The 19316-nt window shown below is 28.1% G+C and overlaps 5 protein-coding genes, 1 long non-coding RNA gene and 1 other non-coding gene across 14 annotated transcripts; 5 read left to right on the forward strand and 2 right to left on the reverse strand.

Moving 5' to 3' along the window:
- Positions 1–703: 703 nt before the first annotated feature.
- Positions 704–6599, reverse strand: LOC143340213 (vesicle-fusing ATPase 1). Its single transcript, XM_076761895.1, has 10 exons — positions 6516–6599; positions 6203–6291; positions 5602–5823; positions 4875–5502; positions 4567–4791; positions 4185–4484; positions 3792–4082; positions 3286–3470; positions 3045–3203; positions 704–2956 (listed from the first exon to the last, which is right to left on the reverse strand). The coding sequence occupies exons 1-10, from the start codon at positions 6525–6527 to the stop codon at positions 2839–2841; spliced, it is 2229 nt and encodes a 742-aa protein (XP_076618010.1). The 5' UTR covers positions 6528–6599; the 3' UTR covers positions 704–2838.
- A 362-nt stretch (positions 6600–6961) lies between these two features.
- On the forward strand, positions 6962–9409 carry LOC143340536 (WD repeat domain phosphoinositide-interacting protein 4). Of its 3 annotated transcripts, none has more exons than XM_076762619.1 (7): positions 6962–7124; positions 7588–7855; positions 7940–8180; positions 8271–8419; positions 8519–8620; positions 8808–8926; positions 9024–9409. In XM_076762619.1, exons 2-7 carry the CDS (start codon positions 7605–7607, stop codon positions 9131–9133), a joined length of 972 nt encoding a protein of 323 aa, XP_076618734.1. In that variant the 5' UTR covers positions 6962–7124; positions 7588–7604; the 3' UTR covers positions 9134–9409. The 3 variants fall into 3 exon arrangements, with proteins under 3 accessions (XP_076618734.1, XP_076618732.1, XP_076618735.1); XM_076762617.1 differs by having other exon boundaries at positions 6964–7284; XM_076762620.1 differs by lacking the exon at positions 6962–7124 and adding an exon at positions 7347–7483.
- A 1150-nt stretch (positions 9410–10559) lies between these two features.
- On the forward strand, positions 10560–13187 carry Pig-u (phosphatidylinositol glycan anchor biosynthesis class U). The gene is made up of 4 exons (XM_076762616.1): positions 10560–11323; positions 11514–11716; positions 11796–12495; positions 12570–13187. The coding sequence occupies exons 1-4, from the start codon at positions 11194–11196 to the stop codon at positions 12821–12823; spliced, it is 1287 nt and encodes a 428-aa protein (XP_076618731.1). The 5' UTR covers positions 10560–11193; the 3' UTR covers positions 12824–13187.
- On the forward strand, positions 10570–10676 carry LOC143340771 (U6 spliceosomal RNA). The gene has a single exon (XR_013079505.1). It is a non-coding gene; the product is annotated as a U6 spliceosomal RNA (small nuclear RNA).
- Positions 13188–13219: 32 nt separating the features above from the next.
- On the reverse strand, positions 13220–18401 carry LOC143340533 (putative helicase mov-10-B.1). The gene is made up of 11 exons (XM_076762614.1): positions 17315–18401; positions 17126–17189; positions 16617–17060; positions 16253–16417; positions 16007–16163; positions 15216–15352; positions 15026–15148; positions 14733–14947; positions 14370–14646; positions 13974–14268; positions 13220–13868 (listed from the first exon to the last, which is right to left on the reverse strand). The coding sequence occupies exons 2-11, from the start codon at positions 17176–17178 to the stop codon at positions 13725–13727; spliced, it is 2010 nt and encodes a 669-aa protein (XP_076618729.1). The 5' UTR covers positions 17179–17189; positions 17315–18401; the 3' UTR covers positions 13220–13724.
- On the forward strand, positions 15242–16548 carry LOC143340538 (uncharacterized). The gene is made up of 3 exons (XR_013079460.1): positions 15242–15956; positions 16045–16220; positions 16290–16548. It is a non-coding gene; the product is annotated as an uncharacterized LOC143340538 (long non-coding RNA).
- Positions 18402–18449: 48 nt separating the features above from the next.
- Positions 18450–19302, forward strand: Bbip1 (BBSome interacting protein 1). Of its 6 annotated transcripts, none has more exons than XM_076762622.1 (2): positions 18450–18599; positions 19059–19302. In XM_076762622.1, the coding sequence occupies exon 2, from the start codon at positions 19081–19083 to the stop codon at positions 19300–19302; it is 222 nt and encodes a 73-aa protein (XP_076618737.1). In that variant the 5' UTR covers positions 18450–18599; positions 19059–19080. The 6 variants fall into 6 exon arrangements, with proteins under 6 accessions (XP_076618737.1, XP_076618740.1, XP_076618739.1 ...); XM_076762625.1 differs by having other exon boundaries at positions 18452–18588; XM_076762624.1 differs by having other exon boundaries at positions 18573–18706.
- The last annotated feature ends 14 nt before the right edge of the window (positions 19303–19316 follow it).

Below are 19316 nucleotides of genomic sequence, written 5' to 3' on the forward strand. Positions count from 1 at the left end.
AATTCATAGATTCAGCTTGAAATTTGTTCAATTGTTACGTCGTTAAATAAACTTGTATATGTCACAACTAGTATTAATGTAAAAATGAATAATTTGTGTTGAACAATTCTTTGATACAGGCGTAATTTCAATTAGTAACATATATTTTTATTAAAATGTCAATAATGATAAAATAAAGTTGTAAACGCACATAATAAAGGAACATTGTTTAAAAGATTTTTGCTAAGTTGAGATATATCATTGAAAGGCACTATCTATATAGTTCAAAAGATTAACTGTATAAAAACTGTATATTATTGTACAGAATAATACTTGTTAATGTTTGTAAAAATGTTTACCAGAGGACATATATTCATAGAATTAAGATCTACAATATGTGTAAATTTATTATTTTTTCATTTCATTCATATGTTCCACGGAATAGGTACACTTGAAATGTGCTGTTCAAAAAAGCAAAGTGTAAATAGGTGTGAATTGTAACTTAAAACTGTAATGTAACTGTATTCGCATACAAAAAAAATGAAAGAACAATATTGTCATTGCATCTTATTTTTAATTTAATTTTTTAAAATACAAATTTACCTTTAAATTTAAAATAACTTTTGTAGATTATTAATTTTAGTAAAATATTTAAAATTGAAATAGTATAGACCAGATTGCTCTTTCTTTTTGTTTTTGTTTAATTGTTCTACATTCAAATCGATTTTATTTAATTCTTGAACATATATTTGCAAGATACTAGTTTATTATTGCAGTATTTTAATACATAGTTAATAGTCATAAGTACAGAGAGATAATTCACATTACATTGTTTATTAAGCACAACAGGAAATCTAATGTGATGTACAATTTCCTTTGTGGATAACTTAATTCAATATCGATATAATAAATTTGTTTTAACCATTCAACGATATATATAATAAACAGTCATGGAACAAATCATAATTAAACATTACTCAAAATAATGTACTTATTCATCTAAATCTTGATTTATTCGAAATCAAAATCTTACAATTTAAAGTCTTCACAATTCTCAAATGTTAGTAACAAAATAAATATTTATATACCTAACACATTTGGAATGATTTTGCAATAATTCTTTTCAAAAATACCTATAAAAGGTAATAATTATGTAACTATTAACAAACATCAAACAATCAAGTACATACATTCATTTACAACAAGAATTGCAATAAACTTTTGAAATAGTAATAGACACTAGGGGTGGGCAGGTTCTCGACATTTCGGGTTCGGGTCGGGTCGAGTATTTTTCGAGTCACGTTAAACCCGACCTGAGGCTTAGGTACCCGCCCACTTCTAATATACACACAGTAGATAGTTATATGGATATACATTACATCCAAACGGGGGCATAAAAATACATGTTTACAGTATGTATAATGTAAATTTTTCTGACAAATAAATGTGTTTACTATTGTAACAATCATTAAAAAGGTTTTATTACTAATATAGAACAAGTATATCTTACTATAAAACATAATAATAAATTAAAAGTAAAGGAAGCTATTTTTTGCAACTTATAGAAATAAGTTTTGTATCTACACAGACGAAAAATACATATCTATTTTACATACATACAAGGTGTTCCCGAATAACGTGTATAGGCGAGCGGGCGGTGATTCCTTATGGGAAAATAAGAAAAATAAAAAGAATAAAAATTTTTTTATTTCAATTTACTTTTCGAAATAATCAAGTTTGAAAATTCGCTCCGTGTTATACGCACTAATGGCTAAGATACGATTCGCTCAGTATTTACAGAATATTTACGAATTACTGGATTTAAAGAAAATTAAAAATGAATTAACGTCACCACTTAATATTAATTACAGAATTTCTGAAATTGATTACCTCACTTTCGCTGACGAATACTTCTACAGTCTTGTAGTGGTCGTTGAGGTTGACATGTGTATAGCTTTTAACAACCATTTTCCAAAAGATTTCTTTATATTTTTTTGTATCATTTTCCGATCGGAGATCCTACGAAAACAGGAAATCTAATGTCTACGATGAACCGACGATTTGAGTAGCATATCAAAAGCCGTAGAACATTGTTTATAAACATGGTAGACACTGTACGTCACATAACGAATTGTATCTCAGCCGTTAAACTTGATTATTTTGAAAACTAAGCCGAAATAAAATTAATTTTATTCTTTTTGTTTCTCTTATTCTTCCATAAGGAATCACCTCCTGCTCACTTGTACATGTTATCCAAGAACACCCTGTATATTGCCATTGCATTAAACATAATGAAGGTTTGAAAGCATCCATAGCAAAATAATAATTTGAAATTTTTTTTATAAAAAAATGCTTTGTAAATATTTAATTCTATCTCTTTTCCTAACAGAACTTTTAATCTTTCAGCTATTATATTTTCTCTTTTTTACATTTTGACTGTACATTTGTAATAGAATTGTTTTTGAATTATAAAATTCATTTCAAAATTTCAAGCTATTTATAGTAACTTATCACGTAAAAATACATAAAGTACTGCATAATTAAAATTAAAATAAATACTGTATTCTTTGATTTTTTAAATTATTTTCTAAACTTACTTAAAAGAAATGTAATTTTTCTAAATAAAATATTATAAAATATATTTTATAATGTTTATAAATTATTCAAATGCTTTACTTATCTCTTCCTATGACATGTATATAGTTTTTAACAACTTTATCAGATGTTCTTCAACTCACTTACGTTTAAGTGCATTTAAATGCAAATTGGTTAAGTACTTACGCACTATATATTGATTTTCATTAAACAACGTCTAATTCATTTCTACATAAACAATTATGGTTTTAAATTAAACATTCATTACTCTAGTCCGCCTTCCTCTTCTAATTTTGAAAGGAATTTTGCAACTCTGTAGTTTGATTCAACTTGGCGTGCCATATCTATTAGGCATAGTAACTTCTTTATACCAATAAATACTCTGTAACGAAAATTACCAAGATTATGTCTTCAAAGTTGATCTATTTTTACAACAGTCATTACTTTCTAATGTATAATTAAAAGTGTACCGTTTTCCTTGAAGTTTGGCATGTAAAAATGCCATTTCGTCTTTATTAAAGAGATCTACTTCTTCTACAACATTCAAGAGATGATCAGGAGTTGACAAATTGGGTACATGGAGAGTTGTACTAAATGCTGATAACATTTCCATATCATCCAGAACTTGCCTATGGGAAGTATATAAATCACAATTATTATCTTAATTATCGTAATTTTATATAATCAATTTGATAAAGATAAATGTTTTACCTGCGACTTGTAGTGCAGAGTATTAATAATTTGCGGCCACGTGGTGGTTGTTTTTTCAATAAAACTAAGAGTGCTTGCAAAGTTAAGTTAGAATATCGTGGTCCAATTGGACCATAATCTAACAAACGCTCGATATTATCAACTAAAATGCAACTAAGTTGTGAACGATACGCATCATCAAATATCTAAAAAATAAAAAAGTAAAATGAATATTCTGCTTATAATTGTTGATTCTGTCGTTTAACTTCGTCTATTTTTGATCGAAAGAAATTTTTTGTTTGCCTTTGAAATAATACAAAGTGTCAGAGAATGGTGAGAGACGCCAAAATATATAAAGAGATATCAAAAAGTCCTATATCATTTTATACTTTAAAATATACATTTTCAAAGTATGTATAAACAATTAATGTTTATTGACGTGGCTCCTGACAAACGCTATTTATATCCCAGTTGTAGAACACACATGCGCCAAAAATACAAATCGAAATACGAAAAGTATATATTACCTTTCGGATAGAAAGACATTTTGCAGGTTCAGTAAAACCAACCATGTCCTCTGGTGTGCATACTTTAATAAATGGAAAATCGGAATTTTTAGCTATTTGAGCAGCAAGAGCTGTTTTTCCACTATTTGGTGGTCCTTCTATAAGAACTGATACAAGGCCAGAACCTTCAGTAGAGCGAGCTTCTTGAATGTAGAGATTACCATCGGACAAAATTTCTGCCACTGGTTTACCCCAGTTAATAATACCTCGTGTAAGAAGATGATCCAAAGCTTCTGCACTAGTACCAAATGCCTAAAATAAATATTATATTAAATATCATATTATATAGTAATGAAAGTATAATGAACAAATTACTTTTTTTAATACTACTCGAATCTTTCTAAAATTACTTACAGGTTTAACATCATTTTCTAAAGCATGAAAGAAATCAGTTCTAGAAACCATAAGCTTTTCCATTGCAGCAGGATCCACTTCCACTTTGCTAGAGGCTTTGATTAATCTGTTCATAGCAGTACTTTGCGCAGCTCTAACTAAACCTTCCAATTCTGCACCACTGAAATTTTTAGTTTTAGTAGCTAATTCTTTCAAATCAACATCAGGTGCTATCTTCTTATAGTCTCTCATTCTGGATGTATGAATATTAAGGATTTGGAATCTACCATGTTCATCTGGTAAACTGATTTCCATTTGTACCTTTAAATATGCATGAGTTTTATTGAAATAATTATTTTTTTTAAATAGTATCTATATTCAGTTCAAAATTATTAAAAAATACCTCTAATCTACCAGGTCGTAACAGTGCTTCATCAATCATATCTCTTCTATTAGTCATACCAATAACAAGAATATTATTTAATTGTTCTACACCATCAATTTTTGCAAGCAGCTGATTCACAACAGTATCATGTACTCCTGTATTTCCAGCAACACTGCCTCGGGATTTACAAATAGCATCGATCTCGTCAAATATAATTATGTGTAATCCACTGTTTGGACCAAGCTGAGAATTAAATTTGATTCATCATTGTTTTGATATTCAATATTTTAATGAAATTTCAGAGAAAAGTAAAAGTGTCTTTATACCCTTTTTTCTTCATCTTCAGCTTCTGCAAATAATCTTCTAATATTAGCTTCACTTTCTCCAACATATTTATCCAAAATCTGGGGGCCATTGACGATTTTAGGTTCCCTGGCATTTAACATAGTCCCTATCTGTCGTGCCATTAATGTTTTACCTGTACCTGGTGGACCATAAAGTAAAATTCCTTTCACATGTTTGCAACCTAATTGAGTAACAATCTCTGGTGGAAAGACACGGGATGCAAATGCTCTTCGAAAAATTGCGCTAAACTCTTTATCCAGTCCACCAATTCCCATTTTTTGGAAGTCCCAATCGGGATTGATAATCGACTGACGAACAACTTTTCCTTTTGCTTTACCAATAAGATTCAAACTTGAATTATCTGCTTTTTCAAACTGTATTACAGTATCGCCCAAACATCGTCCCATTTGTGTCTTTTTAGGAACTGTATTTTGTCCAGAACTTATAGCAGAGAGATCAGCAGCTTCCAAATTTTTAACCACAAGACCAAGCATTTTCTTGTCTTTAAATTGAAACACCAACTGCTGACCCACGGTGAATGCCTGTCCCGAAAATTGCAATAAGAAGTCCTTGGCCATTTCATCAGTATTATATGGTTCCAAAGAAGTACTAAAATAAATTGTATTACAAATTATGTGACAAATATTACTATTATAAAATTTATTCTTATCAACATAAGTATACAGATAAAAAAATAAATGTACATACGACTTTTTTTGTAAAAAGTCAGCTTCTAGTACAATAGTGCATAAACATTCTGTACTTGAGGTAGGATTGAAGTGATAAGGTTTAACTTCAATATCTTGATTGAGGGAAAGAGTAGCCCATCTTCGCTGAGGTAAACTAAAACCCACAGTTCCCCTAGGTACTTCACGATGTCTTTTTACAGTAAATACAAAATGATTTTGTTCAGTAATAACTTCAATATGCCTAAAAAAATATAATTATATAAATGATTGTTCCACCATTTTTTACAAGTAAATGTACATATTCTTATGCTATTATATTATATTTCATATGATTTAATCTAATATTTCTTATTCTCAATATTATTATTTTGATAAAATATTAAATAACAATTTTAGATATGTAAAACAATAAAAAATTTATTCTAATATATGATATATAATTAACATTATATAGTCAATTTTAATACAATTATTATTAATAAACTAGAAATTATACAATATCTTTACCTAATTAGTTAAAAACTTTTCTAAAATTTAAATTGCATACATTACTTCCTAATTTTTAAATCCTCTTATAAGTATTAAATCAATGAAATAATAACAAGATGACATATCTGTACCTGACATCATCTGGGAAGTCATCTGGATTAATTATAGCACAATTACAGAGACTGAGTTCATCTGTGGGACATCTCACTGCCCTCATCCTCTGTGAATGAATAAATTTTATCATTTAACAATTGAGTTATATTCACTGAAAGCATGTAACATCCATACTCAAAGTATTGATGAGATTTGCAATAAGGAGGGGGAGGTCACAAATAAGTTATATTTAACTATTTTTTGAATTAGGTTTCCGAGATATTTGTTGCTATGAATACACGAGACGAAGAATAAAACAAGATTAATAATCATTTTTATATTTAAACTTACCATTACTGACATTTTTTTGACAGAATTTTGTGAACACAAGTCTCTACACAGTACGGAACCTGCAATGCAGGATATTAGGGCAGACAGTACAGCCAATAATATAAATCTAAAGTTGAACAGTATCGTGTTAGGAATTTTATTTTTATTCAATAGAAAATTTTCCTATAATCTTATTGCATAAATACAAAAATATTAATTTACCATTATTAAACAAATATTTTGCGTGTAATATAACAGTTAGTACATAGACATATAAATATTTATACATTCAAACAGTCATTAAATTCGTTTAAATATTTAAATGTTATATATTTCTATTTACTAAATATAAATTCGTAAGTAGAAGTATAGTAGAAATAATTTGATTTAATTTGTAAATATGTTACATACGTTTAACTAAAGGGCTAGGTACTGTAAACAATGTGATTTCGCTTGTTACTTTCATATGCTACCGCTTAGAGTGGTACAACTCGGTGTTCTACTATTTAGTATAAACTATGATATAGAATCAATTCATTTTAATAGTGAAAATCAGCCTTATCCTTTGTTATAATAAATACTCTTTAAAAAATGAAATTCTCTTATTCTCTACAAAACATTGTGTTACAGGTGATTGTGAAATAAGAATGTAAACAAAAACTCATACTATAGTTAATAAAACGAAATTAGAAAAGACTTCGGGAAAGAAATATTTATTTGCTCGACTTAATGAAAAACCAAATGGCTCGAGAAAGAAATATTCTTAATTTACAATTTAATCAGGATCAAGGTGACAATTAATTACGGTTTTAATAATTGGGTTATTAAGAATTATGACGTATTTAATTCTACTATTCTGAAATCTAATACTGTTATTGCATTGTTTCAATTCTTTCATAAGATTAAAATTTATGAAACTAAATATTTGATGATGGATTTATGTATATTTGCAACTGACTAACCTTTAAATTCAATTATTAAAATCTCAGGTTACTATTATTAATAATGACTCCCTATCATTTTTTATATTAATATGATTTTTTAATATTTTAATATCTTTAAAAAAATGTATATTTAATTTTTATTTTTCTAGGATGCTTTACATGTTGTATGGAATCTGGTCTTAGGGTATATAATGTAGAACCATTAGTTGAAAAAGCACATTTGGAAAATGATGTAGTAGGAAGTATAGCTATTGCAGAAATGCTTTGGAGAACAAACATTATTGCTATAGTAGGTGGTGGTACAAGACCAAAGTTTGCAGAAAATACAGTACTTATTTATGATGATATATCTAAAAAGTTTGTATTGGAAGTAACATTTACCAGTCCTATTAAAGCTGTCAGATTACGCAGAGACAAGTAAGTTTATTAAAAAAATTGAATTTTCTGTTCAGTGAAAATAAAGAATACATTTACTTACTTAGGAATAATTTTAAAAAACAGAATGATAGTAGCGCTTCAACGTGAGGTACATGTTTTTTCATTTCCTGTGCCAACACGAAGATTGTTAACTTTAGAAACAAGAGATAATCCAAAGGGATTAATTGAAGTTGCTACTTTGGCTACTCCACAAAAGCAACTTCTTGTCTTTCCTGGCCATAAACAAGGCAGTATACAATTAGTTGATCTTGGTACTACAGAAGCTGGAAGTTCTAGCACTCCTGCAACTCTTATGGCACATCAGGTATGCATATTTTATAAAAAAAAAACTTGAGTAAAGGTAATATTACCATGTCTCTTATTAGTACTTTATGTTTATAAATAATACTATTAGGGTGCATTGGCTTGTCTCGCAGTTAACAACAGTGGAACTATGATTGCAACTGCTTCCACACAAGGTACTCTAGTTAGAGTATGGGACAGTATACATAGGCACTTGCTGGTAGAATTGAGAAGAGGTGTAGATTCTGCTACACTCTACTGGTGAATATTATCTTTGATTGTTAAAAAATAAATATACATTTTGTAAAATATATTTGTAAGATTGTATTTAAAAAAAAAATTTTATGCAATGTGTTTCAGTATTACGTTCAGTAACGATTCTGAATATTTATGTGCTTCTAGTGACAAAGGAACAGTACATATATTTGCATTGAAAGACACACAATTAAATCGCAGATCTACGTATGTAAATAGAATTGAAATTTTAATTTGTTATAAGAAATCAGTGTTGGGCAATATGTAATTTAATTACATTTGCCATGATTATTTCTATACAGTTATCAGATTATATTTTACCTAACACTGCAAGAAAAACTGACAAAATCAATTTATTTTTATTACTAAATTAATGAACTCAATTTCTTTTTAGTTTTTCAAAAATTACATTTTTGGGAAATTATATTGAAAGTCAGTGGGCAATGGCAACTTTCACAATACCACCAGAATGTGCTTGTATGTGTGCATTTAGTACAAGGAATTCTGTAATAGGTATTTATTATACAGTAAACAAATCTAATATTATGCTAATATAAGATATTTATAAATACACTATTTATTCTATTTTTATTTTATATTTTTTTTACAGCTATTTGTATGGATGGGACATTTCATAAATACGTTTTTACCACTGATGGAAATTGCAACCGTGAGGCATTTGATGTTTTCTTGGATGTTTGTGATCATGATGATTTTTAATGTATAGTGTATATCATATTTATTCGTTTTTATGCCCGTAGGAAAGTTTCTAGTCATGCCAAATATGAAACTTCTTGCAGCAAATGTTTGTACAGCAATGTAATTAGATTAATAATTGTAAAAAGAGTGCAAGTCATTACATTTATTGATTTTTTAACTTAGTATTCTAAATATTCTTTAATCCATTTTGTATGCATGGATTTTTAGTGACTTATGCCCTCTCCAAACTAGTGGTCCAATTAGTATGTAGCAATAAAATTTATTTTATATCATAAATGTCTTCTTAGCAGCCTTCTTTTCCTACCAATATTACTTTCTTTTTAAATATTTTTTCTCTGAAATCTATAATTATTTTTGTGGATACTTTTCTTTTGCTTGTTGTTGTATTAATTCTAAAATAATTAACTTAATTATTTTATAATCAATGTTAAACAAAATTAATAATGAAAAAAAACGAGTTATACACACTATATGGTTCTGGATTAATCATAGGACTTATTATTGTGAAATAGGAATGTGTTCCTATAAATCCTACAAAACATCCTACAAATGCAACATATCGCCAACCTGTCAGTTGCATTATTACTGCTGAAACATAAAAATGTATAACATAAACAACATTATAAAATCTAACACTATACATTTATAAACTAGAATTTACTTAAACTACATAAATAGAACTTTTAATAAACACATTAAAAATTTTTTAAATGTTATATGATATTGTAAATTCAAATACTTCAATCACGTAACTAAACATACACGTTTTACTTCCTTTTTTTATAATTCCACACATATACCAAATTCTTATAAAACAAAAAAGTAACCTGAAATTTATTTGCTAGTAATGTATAAAACTGTTCTTACTCAGTTTTACTCATACTCTTACTCTTTTTATTTCCTAATGTAAGCATTAAAATTATAATTGTTTAATTTAAAATTTCTGTAAGAAAATAAATTATAATAAGTTTATTCTTATTTTTATCTACAAACATACTTCATGAATAGATCAATATGATGTAATTTAATACAGTTTAATACAGCCATCAGTTTAGATATGATGCAATTTTCGAAGCCATGCGTATTATTTGAAAATTATTGAAAAGTAAATTGAAAATGATCAACAAATTTGTTTAAATATTTAAAAAGGGATCTCGATTCGAATCTTATCGCATGACACTGAAGTTCATAACGTAACACCTTTACATCCATATTTACCCGGTCATCGGGGTCTACTTCGTCCCTAATTTTGATGCCCGTAATCCATAATATGTACTGACTACGTTGTGTACCTAATTGCGAATGCTCACCTTAAAATCTTGTTACACTAATTCACCGCTAGATGGTCTTCTAGATGAATAATGATATCCTACTTTCTCACTAGTGTTCAATCCGACATTTCTAAGTATATATACTTCTGGCGAAGAGAATCACTTGTACTTGCTTCGGCAGTACATATACTAAAATTGGAACGATACAGAGAAGATTAGCATGGCCCCTGCGCAAGGATGACACGCAAAATCGTGAAGCGTTCCACATTTTTTGTTATTTAAAATAGCAAAATATTAATTTAAATTCTACAAGAATATATAGCGTAAATTTTATTTGAAAGGATTTTTATTTTTTAATCTATTAGATGAATTTCATAGTTTCTAAAATAGTTTCCAATTTTATTGTTTCAAAATAGAAATTTCTATAGACTAAATAAATTTGTCATATTATTATTCTTGACTTTTTCGACAGAAATTTTTATGAGTTATATATTATAGTACAGATGAGGTATCGTTGACCAGTAGATAAAATGATAAAACCATCTACCTATAAAAGCATAAGAAATTGTATTTCCGGCTGTGCACTACGGTCTGAATTGTTGACAATGGAGCGCGTAATTAATTTAATTTCGGTTTAATAACATCAAAGGGGACCGACCACTTTGTTGAAAACTGTATTTTGAAAAATTGTCAAGACATACAATTGTTTGATTAAATACCGACTTATTATCCGGTATACCGGTTATTACATACAACAAATGTATGAATGATTTGTAATTTGTTAGAAAAATGTGGAAACAGTGGTTGTCAAATTTCATATTAGCCGGTACTATTAGATTTTTATTAATGAATTCTGGGTACCAAAAAGTTATTAGCGATCGTGTGGAAGTTTCTACTGCATTAAATTCTTGGAAAAGAGGTTAGAACATATCAATTTGTTGTTTAAATTTTTTGCATAACAATAATAAGAATTTGCTATAAAAATAATGAAAAACAAAAGTATGTACGTTTATAAATTTATAGATTAATTAATGGTCAACATGATAATGTATTAGTAATGATTATATTAGAAAGTATTAAATATCATAATGATGTTTTCTTATTTTTAGTGACTGAAGGTGTTCATTTATATAACTTTGGCATTGACCCTTACATGGGTGATTTATTTCATGAAACTCCTATTGGTTTATATATTTTTGATCTCATACAACGGCATCTACCTTGTTGGACTTTATTCTTTTTATTTATCTTCACTGACTTATTGACTGCTTTACTTCTTGCATTTACAGCAAAACAATATGCAACTGAACTGGTTAGTTTATTTTTATATTAATATTGCAATTTCTATAGAATGTAATTAAATTATATTGTTTAAATAATATTAATCACAGGCTTCTAGAAAAGAAGAAAAATTGCATGATGATGTAGAAAATCAAAATCATGGTTCTGCAATATCTACTTCTATGATGTATGTCTCAGCAGGATATTTATTTAATCCATATATAATACTAAACTGTGTTGGACATACAACAACAGTATTTACAAATTTATTGCACTCCGTAGCATTGATTTCAATGACAAAATTTTCTATATTTTGGAGCTGCTTATCAATTTCATTATTGACATTACAAGGACTTTATCCTATTTCACTTATGGTACCAACAGTTGTTTACATTACTCGTTCTAAGAGTACAGAACAAAAAAGAAATCTTATCATTTTTATTATTATGATATTTGCTAGCATGTTAATGACTCTATTTTGCATTTCATACTGTATCATGGGAAGTTGGTCATTCATATGGAGTACAGCAGGCTTTATTTTAACAGTTCCTGATTTACATCCAAACATAGGATTATATTGGTACTTTTTTACAGAAATGTTTGAGCATTTTAGATGGCTCTTTATTTCTTCTTTTCAAATAAATGTCAGTTTGCTGTATATAGTACCATTAGCATTGAGATTACGACATGATCCAATGCTATTAGCATTTTCTTATTTAGCAATTGCTGCTATATTTAAGTCTTATCCATGTATAGGAGATGTTGGATTTTACATGTCTCTTCTGCCACTTTGGAAACATTTGTTTCAATGTGAGTTTTTACTATAAACTGTATTATTTTTTATTTCTTTTCATAGAATATGATGATTTTTGTATTCCTTTTAGATACTCAGCAGGGGTTCATCATAGGCTGTTTCATGTTATTTTGCACAGTTTTTGCACCCACTGTTTGGTACCAGTGGATTTATTCCAGATCAGCAAATGCAAACTTCTACTTTGGAGTAACATTGGCATTTGCTATAGCACAAATTTTTCTGGTAACAGATATTCTTTTTGCAAGTGTAAAACATGAATTTGCAATACGTCATGGTATTAATAAAGATGTTAGTGGAAGTAAGGCAAAACTATTTTTAGAATGAAGTTGTATCTTACAAAGTTCAGTATTAAAACTGTTTATTAAAATTCTAAAATTAGATGACTGTTCTTCAATGACAATTTTAAACTATTTTAAATATAATCCTTATTTTTATGGATGAATATATTGACCTATATTAATTCATAAAATGTTTAGTTGTTAAAGTTCTTTAACACAAATTAGTATGGAATCAAAAAAAAGTAGATACTTATTTATATCTAATGTTTTATTTTCGTTTTTAATCATTTTTAACAAAAATAATATTAGACAAATTTATTTAAATTTAATTTTATGTATTTTCTCATCGTACAAATAATAATTTCCATTAAATAGTTGAACTAAAGCGTCACTGAATTTGTTTTAATTAATTATATCATTTTTATTATTTTATTTCGATCGTATGACTAATCGACGAGTAAAAATGTAATCCCAAATTCAAATAAATTTATACATTTACCATGATCAGAGAAATAAAATCGGAATTATAACTCATACAAATATTAAACAAATATATTCAAATATTATTATCAATTGCAAATGCCACTAACAATTTTTTATAAAATAATGTTTGTTTAAACTAAAAGATGATTACTATCTGATTTTTTTAATACATCTTACTACCTTGTAAAAGAGTAGTATGTACGGTAGTGTCCACTTAAATATCAAACGATCGGAATTGAGTGTGGATATTTAAACGGACAGATTCGTGGACATTTAGTGGACACTACTGTACATTGTTTCACGTTATAAAATTCAGTTTAATACTGTATTATATTTTCGTTTGTAGCTTCTTCTTTATGCAAACTTTAATTACTGTTACTGAATTTTCAATTGTACATTCCAAATTTAGTTCGTTTGGTTTCAATACACTGATGTGATTATAATTGAATACTTTTCACATAAGATCAACAATATTCTATAATGTTACATGCATTGTTCTCATCACAATATTCCCATAAAGTTTTCCAACATCTGTCTTTACATAGTACATCTGGATTTCCTATTACTATTACAAATTGTTTTGCTCTTGTTAGGGCAACATTGAATCTCTGAAAAACAACATACACTTGTATACTTTGGTATTATTATATAATATAAATTCAAATTATTCAAATTAGCAAATTACTTCTTTTAGGTATTGAATAAATGTATACCTTTGCATTTGATAAAAATCCAATATGTTCTTTATCATTATGTTTGAAGACTTCAGATCTTACAGTAGACAAAATTATAATTTCTTTTTCTTGCCCTTGAAATATTTCTACTGTTCCAACAGTTACATTATTTAACCCACATTTATTTAAATATTTATCAATCATAATTTTTTGTTGTTTAAATGGTGTTATAACGCCAATATCTTTCTCTTGAATTTTACGCGAACCAATTTTAGCACGCATTAGTTTTTTCATATAATATGCTACAATTATGATTTCTTCTTCATTATAAACACTACAAAACAATGCATTTTATTTTTGTTGTACATTGTACATAATATTTTCTTCAATTAAGTACGAATTTTATAAATTATATCAAAGTTACATTGCAATCACCTTTTATTTAGAGTTCTTTTTTCTTTACCTCTAATTTCAACAAACAATATAGGAAACGTTTTATTTAATAGTAGTGGCCAATTTAAAGTTATCTTATTTATATTTGAGTCACGACAACATAATAATTCATTATCATAAAATAATATATTGGACACATGCAAAATAGGTTCTTGGCTACGGTAATTGCGAATTAATTTCGTTATGTAACGTGAATTATATTCATTTTCCACTTTTTGATATGGTTCGCATTCCATTAATCTTTCTAACAGTGACTTTCCTAAAAATATAATTAAATTTTATATAAACTAGCAATAATCTTTACTTAAGTATTTCTTTAAAGAATATGAAATTACATTCACTCACCAAGTAAATGCTCAATTCTTTTACACCGAATTACGGGTCCCAGTTGATGAGGATCACCGGCAATAATAATTTGAGCATGTAGTGTTCCTGTGCATGTTTTATTTTGCGTACTTGATAGTGTAAATGGTATTAATGATTCTAGTTCTATACTTTGACTTGCTTCATCAATGAATATATATGAAAAATGGTCACTTTTTAAATTGAGCTTTACCAATCTATAAAATAAATTGTAAATCCTATTGTACAATTATTACTGTAATAGCAATGCCAACAAAAATGAAGTCAAAACATACCTTGTACATGTTATCAATGTTGTAATAACTACCCTTTTTAAAATAAAAATTTCTTTTGGCAAAAAAAGGACTTCACTATCAATAAAATTTGAACTAGGATAAATAATTTGATCTATATTTTCGCTGTACATAAAGAAAAGAAGGTAATAAAGTAGTAATTATTTATGAAAACAAATTTGTAACATCTTACCAATGTTTGGACGATGCATACATCCGAAATATGTCTTTAGAAGGAAGTAAAGCTAATAATCTTTTTCCAATTTCATCAGCAGCTGCATTGGATGATGAACATACTAAAATATTTTTGGACTTCCATTGGTTTCTAATCTATAAAATGATAAAAGTCTTAAGACAAGATATTTGTTCCATAGCACACGGATTAGCAGCAATTCGAGCCTGTAAATAGTTTACTACGGAATTTTGGCAAATAGTTTAAATCGGTTTATTTTTATATTACTTATTGTTGAGGGCCATTAGAAACGGTGCTGTGAGCAACCGATTCGGGCCGGATGCAAAATTTTGCACCCGGTACGAAGGAAAACCAAAAGATGATCAGGACCAAGGGTATATAAGCTAGGGCCCCAATCGCCGAAGATCAGTTTATTAGTATATCATGAGATCAATAGAACAAATTATCACGAGTACGCGGTTAAAGATTAATATCCTCAATGTTCGCGAACAGTCATACACTATTCTGTTCTGCATTGTACAACTACCGTGTCTAACAAATACATATACTCTTTTTCCGTCACACTTTGCCAACAATCATTTTAATCTAACTAATCCCGACCGACTTAACAGGATGTAGGGATATCATACTTCGTATTATTCCGGGTGTCGAACATATTCGAGACGAGGATTTACGACCCTCGTTGACGAGTCACACCGCAGACGCGTCTCATCCTCGAATTGTACAAACAATATTCAAAAGGTACTTCATTTAAATGTACAGTATCATAGATTGCACTACATAGATTATACCTGACAAATGGTTTCAACTAATGTTGTTGTTTTTCCAGTACCAGGTGGACCAAATACTATATATGGTGCAGGATATGCGGAATTGCTTAAAATATTAATTACTGCCTGTTTTTGTTCTGGATTACTTGCTACACTTTTATGGGCCCAATTCAAGTCACTATATCATAGCATAAATAAGAATGTAATATAAGTACAAAAATATAAATATAAAAAGGTAATTCATCAATTAATCTTGATAAAACTTACACTTGTAGTAAAGCATGATAATCCCTACTTATTTTAGGATAAATTAAATCGACCAAATTATGCTTACATATAATATGTAAAACATAATGACAACATTTTATTGGCCAATTTGATACACAGAAGTAAACAGTGACTTCTTTATCCTGGAGATGTTTTTGATGTTCCCTAAATGATTTTTAGAAATATTTATTACTTCTTGTAGTATGTAAAACGTTAATTCATATAGTTGTTCCAAAAAAATTTGTTACACATGAAAAGATTAACCTTCCATTATTTAATTAAAACAAAAATGAAATCAATATTTTCATTGCTTTGTAACACATTGTTTGGACCATATGGTATATGGGTATGTATTTATACTTACGTATTGAATAATTGTAGCACTACAGTTTTTCCTTCAATATCCACTATTCTACTATAGTACATTTGTGTTGAATTTATAATCTGCAATTTTACTATATCACCAAAAGTAATGAATGGGTCATTTTCATCTAGGGTAGGCACCTCAATAAGAAATTTGTTTGAACCTTTGCTACGTAATTGTTTAGTATTGAAATTATGCTTTGCTACAAGTAACTGACATTCATTGTCTTCTATATATAATAAAATTTTAAATAATATTAAATAATGTTCTGGTTTTATTTTTTTGATGTTTGGAAGATTATTGATAAGTCGTATATAATTTCTACATAATTGAGTATCATAAGGACTTTCTATTAGATAACATTTTAAAGCCTTTTGTAAATCAGGAGGTAGTTTAAAATTTTGTAAGGACAATTGGTTAGATACACCAAAACTGGTACAATGTCTGAAACATAGTAAAGCATTAAATATAGTTAAAATTATAAAACAAATATAAATCATTTCACTTACGTGCTTTTTCCAATAGTTGATCTTTTGTTCTTCTGTTTAATATTATTTGCCATTTCCAAAAAAACTATTTAAATAATATATAGATTATATTTATTTTGAATATACAGAAAAATATTTATGTACAATGTTGTTGCAATATTATTAGACTTTTGTTATTCAAAGATTGTAATGCAATAATTATTTACTTACTTACATAAAATTACTTTTTTCTATTATGTAATTATTGGATTTCTATTAGAATGAGGGAAAAACAGTAGTTTAACACAGCAAATATTCGTTTGTATAATTACTTTCAGTTAAAATGAACACTTGTCGTTTTAAGTAAAACGGGGTTTTCTGTTAACGGGTAACTATACATACTTATAAACTTATAGCAGTTTGACCATCATGCTTACGCGAAAAGAAGGCTAGCTGTTCCCTACTACATTATCGGTTTCTATAGTTACTTTTATAGTTACTGTTAAAAAAACCACATCGTTAATTACATCGTGACCGTTACATGTAATCATATAGTAGATACGTATGAATCATATTTAATAAAAACGTTATCTTATCTTATATTAGTGATATTTAAAAAATAATAGTAATTGTAGTAGTAAATCATTATTAATAGTAGTTTAATACAGGATATTTTAAAGGATTACATATCATCCATGAAAAATAAAGAGAGGAGCAGATATAAATAAATAGATCACCAGAGGTCAAACGTCAGGTGTTTAGCTGAATCAGTTGTCATTCGTTTGTTATGACACAAAACTGCTATTTTTTAAAGAATTGGTCATACTGATTGGGATAGTGATTTGTATTGGAGATTCAGTTATATTTTTTTTGAATATACATAGTTACATTTCATAATCCTTTGTATAATGTGTTATTATGAAAATACTTTAAAAATAAATCAAGTAAGAATTAATAATATTTTTGTGGTATAATAATTATGTATTTTTGCTCTTGCGAACCTCGGTAATTTATTGGAGGTCGTTATCTAGATAGCATATTGGGAACCCCTTATGCCTAATGTAAAAGAATCAAATGTGTTGAAGTACTTGCATGAAGTAATTGTTATCAGTAGCCCTCTAGAATTAATCCGAGAGATATTAAAAGTATCCTCGCATAATTTCCACGCATCGTATCTGGTAATATGCATCAATATGGACTAAGGTGGCCAGATTTGCCATAATTGAGTGTATTGGCGGCAACACTAGTAACGACAAACTTCCTTAGCGTTTAACGGAGATATGATCTACCGCACGAGCATTTCGACTTTTCCCACTACTCCGTTAGACATTAAGGAAGTTCGTCGTTTCTAGTGTCGACGTCGATGTATGTACTCAATTATGCCAAATCTGGCCACATTGATACGACCTATCATTTCTGAATGACCATTTAACAGTGTTCATGTCAATTCATGTGACATCGATAATTTTGACTGTTTTCTACAGTGTACAATCAACGATTTAATCGTAAGAAAATGGTAACATTGTATTTCACGATGATAAAAATATATTAAAATGTAAATGTAGACGACGTGAAACATGAACGACTTCGTATGTCGTCGAAGTAGATACATCAAATACGATTGTAAATAGTATTTTGCTAATTTGTACTTGGTATTTTTATTTGCATCTGTTACTGTTTTGCTGTTGTTCTCTCTATCAAAATTTGGAAGATTTCTACATTTTCTTTATTAAAAAGCCAAGAAAAAATGATTCATATGTGGAAAATCAGAAATTTTTCAGTATATGAGCTTTAAAGTATATTCTTTATTCAAAATTATATAAAGTAATTTAGGAAGCTTACGAAACGTAGGTATTTGTAATGAATTTAATTCTATATCTATGATTGTATAGTTTTTATTGTAGAAGTTCTTATAAGCAAACAAAAGAAATTTTAATAATAGTAAATATATAAAAAATGTATAAATGATTTACAGATATCTTGTAGTTGTAGCAAACATGTCAGAATTGATAGATAGTTCTGCAGAAAAGATTGATGTAGTCCTTCCCAGGCAAGGCCTACTATATCAAGAAGAAAATTTAGATTATATACTTTGTAAACCTAAATTAATTCCATTAAAATCAGTTACATTAGAAAAGTTGGAAAATATGCAAAGAGATGCAGAGTTAAAGATCAGAGAAACTTTGGAGGATGAAAACAAAGTGAATGATAATGAATAGGATGTAAAAATGGA

Source organism: Colletes latitarsis, chromosome 3 (assembly GCF_051014445.1).
Source record: "Colletes latitarsis isolate SP2378_abdomen chromosome 3, iyColLati1, whole genome shotgun sequence".
Taxonomy (NCBI): domain Eukaryota; kingdom Metazoa; phylum Arthropoda; class Insecta; order Hymenoptera; family Colletidae; genus Colletes; species Colletes latitarsis.